General features: G+C 37.9%; 1 protein-coding gene across 1 annotated transcript; it reads right to left on the bottom strand.

Moving 5' to 3' along the window:
• Positions 1–5,268: 5,268 nt before the first annotated feature.
• Positions 5,269–7,965, bottom strand: LOC145011959 (putative inorganic phosphate transporter 1-9). The gene is made up of 2 exons (XM_078970712.1): positions 7,223–7,965; positions 5,269–6,279 (listed from the first exon to the last, which is right to left on the bottom strand). Exons 1-2 carry the CDS (start codon positions 7,960–7,962, stop codon positions 5,337–5,339), a joined length of 1,683 nt encoding a protein of 560 aa, XP_078826838.1. The 5' UTR covers positions 7,963–7,965; the 3' UTR covers positions 5,269–5,336.
• Positions 7,966–8,068: the final 103 nt, after the last annotated feature.

The raw sequence follows: 8,068 nt of genomic DNA, 5'->3' as shown, positions 1-8,068 counted from the left end.
TACAAGATTTGAAAACAAAACCTACAAACCATTTTTCTTGCTGAAGATATCGGGTTTTCTGGTGTTTACAAAGTGATACAAAGTTTTCATACAAATGCTCTTATGAACTCACCAACATCTTATATGTTGACGCTTTTCAAAACTGCTTGTATTCTCAGGAACTCAGTAAGCAGGTATAGAGCCTCAGATTACTGGATATTTTGCTGCATTTTGGAAATTTATTACTAATTTTGCGTTTGTTGTAATATGTGAACAAATACACTATGTAAAACAATGTAAGCTTGTATTCCAGTGTATGATGTGTGGATTGTTGTGTTTCATTTATATACAATTGTGATGATACTATACAATGACGTCATCCGCCTCCGGACTTTCCGCCGTTCTGGTCCGGGGGTGTGACAGAAATCGAATGGATAGACTTGGACTTTAGGGGACTCGATGAGTTGTTTATAGGAATCGATGATTCGGGTTGTGGTTCCCTAACCTTTTCTATTTCTGAACAATCTGGTTGAGTATAGAAGAGGACTCAGCAAGATGGACGTGATTATAGACTTGAAGGTCAAAGAACTCGACGAGTTGAAAGCAAATGTCCCGACTGTTATGAAGAAGGACTAAACGCCCCTACTGATATGAAGCAAGACTCGACAAGTTCAAGGATGAACTTGGCGAGTCATGAGAAAAAGGTCCCGATTTTGTATGAAGTAGAACTCGACGAGTTCAAGGAAAACTTGACAAGTTAGGAGGAAAAGTCCCGACTATGTAGGAGGAACTCGCCGAGTTCTTGAAAGACACGACGAGTAGGATCGAAGTTCCAAAATTTTGTGGAATATGGAACTCGACAAGTTGGTGGACCAACTCGGCGACTTGAGTCAACCATATGTTGACTTTGACCATAATGTTGACCTTGACTTTGACTTTGACCTGAGTTGACCCTTGAAAGGGTTAGGAGTATGAAAGGGTAATTAAGGAAGACTGTTATGTGTAGGAGTTTGAGAGGAGTTGATCGTAGCACCGAGGACAGTTCAGCTACTACACGACATTGAGGTGAGTTACCTTCCAGTAGAAGTGGGTCTAAGACCATAATGTCGGCCCACTAGTAAGAGTTGTTTAATAGATGATTGTCGTTGTGACAATCATCTAGGTTTGCTACTACCTGTTATGTTTATGTGCTAGCATGATATGATGTTATGTGATAATAGGTAGAACGGGGAATTGTCCCTGTGTTACGGTCGTAAGGATTAAAGGGTAGGTTGGGAACCCCAGATATGCCTGACAGTATGTTCATGCTATGTTATTATGTGGTAGTAGTATGGGTGAAATAGTCACCGTAGTCGGTTGAGATAAACTGGAGGGTAGGTTAAGCACCCCAGATTTGCCTGACAAAGTAGGTCGGGCACCACAGAATTTCCTGACAAGGTAGGTTGGGCACCCTAGAATTGCCTGACAAGGTAGGCCGGGCACCCCATAATTGCCCGATGGTATGTTTGTTATGTGATATGTGGTATGATGGGGGAACTCACTAAGCTTTGAGCTTACAGTTTTCAGTTTTGTTTTCAGGTACCCCTTCATCGAATGGAAAGGAGTCGGCACGGTAGCAGCGCATCACACGCACACATGACACATGATTTCCGCATTATGAGATTCTTGGGATTGTACTATGACATTGTTACTATTTTATTATATGGTTTTGAGACATGTGACTATGGTTTTATGAAACGAAGTGATTGGATGACGTTTTCTTCTAATTGTTTTTATAAATTGTTTTGCCAATATGCAATTTTTGGTCTTGAAAATTGGGATATTTCAGTAAGTGTAAAATAGTCATTTGAATTTATATGAAAAAAAAATTAGCCTTCTTATAAAAACCACGGTTAACTAAAAAATATCATAAAACCAAAATATTGGTATTTAGTTTATTGTGTAAAATTGTTTGTTTCTTTTCCAATGGTATAATGGTCATGTGCCTACTGTGTCAAATTAAATACCGATATTTTGGTTTTATGATATTTTTAAGTTAGCAGACTCACATTTGCAGCACTTCTGTTAACAACGACCGTAAAAGGGATTAACTTTATAATCTTTTCCAATCGTCGACTTTAATAATCAAAAACATTTATACGAATCTAATTTAAAAAAAAAAAAAAAAAAAAAAAAAAAAAAAAGTAACAACATATTCCTCACTAAATATGGATAATTGGATATGTAATAATCAATATTTGGGCAAAAAACTAATATAGATCAACAAATTATACTCACTTGGGAGATTAGTCAAAGTAGAAGCTTGTTAGGATCATTTTATGAAAAAAGTCGTCGCCATCCAAGCACAAGACCTGAAGAAAATGTCCATTTGTAATTACACCAACCTTATTTATACTCTTAAGAGTTAATTAACTTCATTTAATTATTGAACTTTAATTTTTTTTTCAAAATAACAGAAGGAATAAGAATAAAATTCTAGAATGAACAGATGAATATGTAGTCATTTTAAGAAGGATATGAATATGCAGATATAGGATTGGTCATTAAAGATGATAAATTTCTCAGAAGCATTTTATCTAACATATTATAGGCACAATTAGAAAGATAACCATATATACGGAAAAGAAACAATCAGAAGCTATCTCTAAAAAATAAAAGAGCATGGTATATATACAGAAATGGGTACGTAGAAGCTGCCATGAAAACACTGGTTGCAAGTTTGGTGGTGAGTGCTAGAAAAGTCATCTCACGATAAATCAGAATTAAAATGAAGCGAAAAAACCACTTACAAAATTCTTGAAAAAGCATTTTGAATTTCCATAAGAGTCCAATGATCTTCTACACCTGATGCATAATAATCCTAGATCATCTTGGGTAACATATCATTTGCAAGTACTACATCTTCATCTCTGGTTGATTTATTGATATTGAAGACCTATGAAGTACAAATTACTCAAAGACGGTAGGCATAAGAAACAAAACTAAATAAAAACATGAAGTAATTAGGGTTTTTAGAGAGACGTATCCTAACAAATAGTTGTCGGGGGACCTCCCCCGATACCTCAATGTTTGCGTCTGACCCCAACCATTACAACCATCATTTAGTGCAAGAGGGAGAAGAGCCAAGCAGATAGAACTGACAGTTTGACGGCGTATGGTAGCGGAGGTAGGCGACGGTGGTCCGACGACCTCTTCTCCGCAAAATAGGTGTGCGAAGCAGCCATCAATTTTGAGTTATGTAGACGATTTAAAACGGTAGAGCAAGGAGGCGATGCAGAAGAACTGAGATGGACTTGATATTTCGGTGTTATTATGTGAGTAGACAACAGAATCAGTATCTTAATGATTTTGAGGATAGAAGAGGATTAGTGGACGGTGAAGAAGGCGAGAAGGTTGTGGACGTTACCGAGAAGGCGATGGAGAGGTGTTATCTGATTTGATCGGAGGATTCAAGGATCGGGAAGGTTCAATAGAGAAATCAGTGTGTTTGTGGAGAGGTGCTAGTGACGGATTAGTGATGGTGGTGGTGGTGATGGTAGGTCGGTGATTGTCGTGGTGGTGTTGGGTGGGTGAGGGTGCGAGTGTATTTGTGAGGGTAGGTGTAGGTTTGTGTGTGTGTGGTTTGGTGTGTGTGTGTGTGTGTGCGGGTGGTATGTGTGTGTGGGGGTGTGTGGGTATGTATGTGTATGTGTGTGTTTGTGGGTGAGTGTGTGTGTGGGTGGGTATGCATGTGTATGTGTGTGTGTGTTTATGGGTGGGTGTGTGCGTGGGTGGGTATGTATATGTATATGTATATGTATGTATGTGTGTGTGTTTGTGGGTGGGTGGGTGGGTGTGAGTGGGTGGGTATGTATGTATGTGTGTGTGTGGGTTGGTGTGTGTGTATGTGTGTATGCGGGGGTGTGTGTGTTTGTGGGTTGGTGTGTGTGTGTGTGTGTGCGGGTGGGTGGGTGTGGGGGTGGATGAGTATGTGTGTGTGGGTGGGTGGGTATGCATGTGTATGTGTGTGTGTGTGTTTATGGGTGTGTGTGTGGGGGTGGGTGGGTATGTATATGTATGTGTATGTGTGTGTGTGTGTTTGTGTTTGTGGGTGCGTGGGTGGGTGTGTGTGGGTGGGTTGGTGTGTGTGTGTGTTTGCGGGTTGGTGTATGTGTGTGCGGGTGGGTGTGTGTGGGGGTGGATGGGTATGTGTGTGTGGGTGGGGGTGTTAAGGTGGGGGTAGGTAGAGGTGGATAGGATGGAGTGGGTGTGTCTTTATATTTTAGAAAAAAAATTGGAATTAGAAAAATATGGAAAACAATGATTATCAGTTTTCCAAAAATTTCAAACTTCTTTGTAATTTTAGAAAACGGAAAATTTTTATTTGCCGTGAAAAATTTTGAAAAATAGACGAACTAAACGCGTTTTCAAAATTCTCATTTTTTTTTGGAAAATTTTTCCGGAAAACGGCCCATTTTTCCGCAACTAAACGCACCATTAGGTTTGCAACTCTCTTGCGTTGAACTTTGGCAACGTTAAATTCTACAAAAAAGCAATATCCAGTGAATCCAATCCTTCTCAAATCAGTTGTTAATATCCATCACTTTTCAAAGTCATCATTTTCATCCCTACAACTTTAGCTGATTCAATAACAAATTTATTTTTAAACCTACTTTAAAATTTTCTCCCTCACACCCAAAACCCTAGCAAAATCGTTGATATTATATGCACAGATCTCAAACAAAGAAGAAACACCCTTCTTGTTCCAAAATCAATTCAATCAACTTTCTTTTAGATGGTCATTTGAAGTCCAAATGGAAATTTATAAAAAGGGTATAAATGTAAGGATTTAAAAAGATTTAAAACTTTTTTAAAAATGTTAAAAAAACGATTTTGACAAATAAGATATTTTCAAGTTTACGAAGCGTAAGTATGATATTTAAATTTTGGTTGGGTAAATATGATATTTTAATGTTTAACAAGAGCATATACAAAGTTCTCTTATAAAATGATCTAAATCATTTGTTATACGAAAGGATTAGTTAAATACTTAAGACCGCCTCTTCCAAAAATTAGAAGAAAAAAATGATTTTTATCTAAAGCATCTTACTATTAGAACTTTTTTTTCAACAGAGGCCACCATAAGATTAAAGTTTGTGAGATTGAAACATGTGATTTGAAGTGTGTCATACCAAATAATCATTGATAGATTAAAGTTTGTGAGATTGAAACATGTGATTTGAAGTGTGTCATACCAAATAATCATTGATAGACGACATTATGAACTTTTATTTAACCAACGTTCTCCGCTCATAACCACCACTTTCAACCGTCACCTAAGACCACCCAAACAATCTACAATGACGATTCAACACAAGCTACAATGCATTTGATAAAGACAGATGTACACGATCATTCACAATTGTTTCATCAAATCTTTTGACCCAAACTTTATGGGGCCAAAATCTAATAAAACAAACACCAGTAAACTCATCAACATTCTCATTCTCCTCCAAAGGCCGGACCATCGTCTCTCGCGTAAAAAAATACGTCACAAAAAACCCCAAAACACAGACTAAACCCATTACCCTCAAAGTATGCGACACCCCAAGCCCATTTGGTGGGTCACGACAGGCCCATAAAAACCCAACCGACCCGATTATCGCCCCAACTTTCCCAGCAGCATCGGAAACCCCATGACACGTTGCCCGGAACCTCGCCGGAAAAAGCTCTGCTGGAACTATAAATGTGGTGGTGTTCGGCCCAAAATTAGCAAAAAAGAATGTAAGCCCATAAAGTATCATAAACCCAATACTTGAATCTTCGGGTTCGGATCCCCAATTGCTTTTGTTAACGAAAGCAATTGTAAACAAACTTACTGCCATGAAAAAGAATCCGGTTGCTTGAATCTTGACTCTCCCAACATAATCAATCATGTAAACCGCCAGAAAGTAGCCGGGAATCGTGGCAGAAATGGCAACGATTGCTTGGAATTTTGCAATTTGTAGTGCATCATCGTATATATTCATGTGACTTTTTGGAATCATTTTAAGTTTAAATGCATGATATTGGAATAGATTTAGACTGTAAAAGACGATATCGACCAAAAACCAGTTAACGGCGGCGGAGATGAGATCACGGCCATGTCGCCGGAAAAATTCTTGAGAGAATAATGGGTAGGTGTTTGATAAAGCTGCACGTGTGTTCGGTGTGTTCATTGTCTCGATATCTTCCCGGATTTGGCTTAGTGATACATTATTCATCACTTTTTCCATGTCTTTTGAAGCTTTTAAAGTATTTTTCTCCACCAAAGCTGTGAATCTGTAGAGACAATAAGTTAGTCGTCATTAAAGAAACTTCTCTTTTGCAACATATGTATTTTCAACCCAACATCGTGACTAGTTTTACACCAGACTTCTTGATAAATATCTCCAACCAAAACATTATTCCATATACCATTTTGGTAAACAACAAATTTGATGTATTCATGTTCATTTATGTTTGAATTTTAGTCGGCATGGAAGATCTAGCTCATCAATTTGATGTATTACTATTCATTTGCATCATACATACATACTTATATTGGTAGTAGTAGTGATTCGTATATAATAATTTTTCTCGGTACACAACTTATGATTTATAGAATTGTACAATGCTATATTTTATAAATAAATAGTAAGACTTCAAATTTAAAGTAATACTATTCGTAACATCAGTTTTGGTGTAAAAAATATTGTTGAATTGGAGATGATTTACACCGTTTTTAATACCAAAAATTAGACCTGACAATCCGTGTTTGCTGTCGTGTATTCGTGTCAGACACGAATTTACACGACACAAATTATAAAACATGTTTGGGGTATCAAATATGAACACGACACGTAAAAAATTCGCGTAACACGTGACACAACACGAATATACACATTTTTTAGCTATGTTACACGAAAAAACACGAATAGACACGTTTTTAATGCCTTTTTACGCTAGGGCTATAAAATAATTATTGACTTTTATGAAATTGGTCCCTAATATATTATAAATATAAAATTTAACCCTAAAGTATATATGTGTATATATGTGTCATGTGTCAACATGAATTTGTATCGTGTCTTATATGTGTCTAAACAGGTAAATTCGTGTTTGACACGTGTAAGACACGAAACACGAATTTAAAATACGTGTCAGACACGAATAGACACGAAACACGAATTGTCCGGTCTACCATAAATGGAGTTGGGTTAGAGAATGGAGATACTCTTAGTACCTGGCGGTTTCTGGCATCTTCATCCGCCAATGATAAGTCATTGCTGCCGGAATCGCACCGACCACAAGAATAATCCGCCATGCCAAGTCAGATTCTGGCGGCACCGGTGCAGTTGTCTCTGACTCCGGGAGTTTCGAAACCGTTCTTAAATTATCACTAAAACCTCTAAAAATGTAGCAGACGATCATTGTAACAAGCGAACTCAACAGTATCCCAAACCCTTGCATAGAAAACACACCTGCAATAAACGTTCCACGTGTCCTCTTATTAGCAAACTCCGACATAATCGTGGCAAATAACGGATAATCCCCCCCAATTCCCACCCCAAGCAAAAACCGAAAAAATCCAAGACTAACAAACACCATTGGAGTCAAAACTGAAAACGAGAAACCACACCCAATGGACCCCACCACCATCATTATTAACGAAACACCATACACGTGGCGCCGCCCGACAAGGTCACCAAGCCGCCCGAAAACTAGCTGCCCGATCACCGTCCCCATTAATGCAACACCAATCATAGTTGATGCAATGACGGATGGGACCTCAAACCATTTTCTTTGGTCAATGGTTCGATGGATTTCGGGGTAATAAATTCTTCCAAGCATTCTCATGACTACGGGGATACAAAATAAATCATAACTATCCGTAAATAGGCCCATTCCCGCGATTATGATTGCTTTGAAGTGGTAAAATTGTGTTTTTGCTGCATCGAGTGCTGATAAAACTTTTATTGCCATTTTTGGTAGTGGACTTTTTAATTTGATCTTTCGAACATGAGGATTTATAAGAGACAAAGGGTGTCAAACATGTAAAACAATGTGACTTTGATTCTTTAATTATGTG

This window comes from Lactuca saligna, chromosome 8 (genome assembly GCF_052625555.1).
Source record: "Lactuca saligna cultivar CGN05327 chromosome 8, ASM5262555v1, whole genome shotgun sequence".
In the NCBI taxonomy this organism is placed as follows: Eukaryota; Viridiplantae; Streptophyta; class Magnoliopsida; order Asterales; family Asteraceae; genus Lactuca; species Lactuca saligna.
The sequence above is the reverse complement of the archived record's forward strand: the minus strand, read 5'-3'. Positions and strand labels throughout refer to the sequence as shown.

Coding starts and splice junctions, on each gene's coding strand:
- LOC145011959 (XM_078970712.1), bottom strand. CDS start 7,962: ATGGCAATAAAAGTTTTATCAGCACTCGATGCAGCAAAAACACAATTT. Junction 6,280..7,222: donor AAGATGCCAGAAACCGCCAG/GTACTAAGAGTA, acceptor TTGTCTCTACAG/ATTCACAGCTTTGGTGGAGA.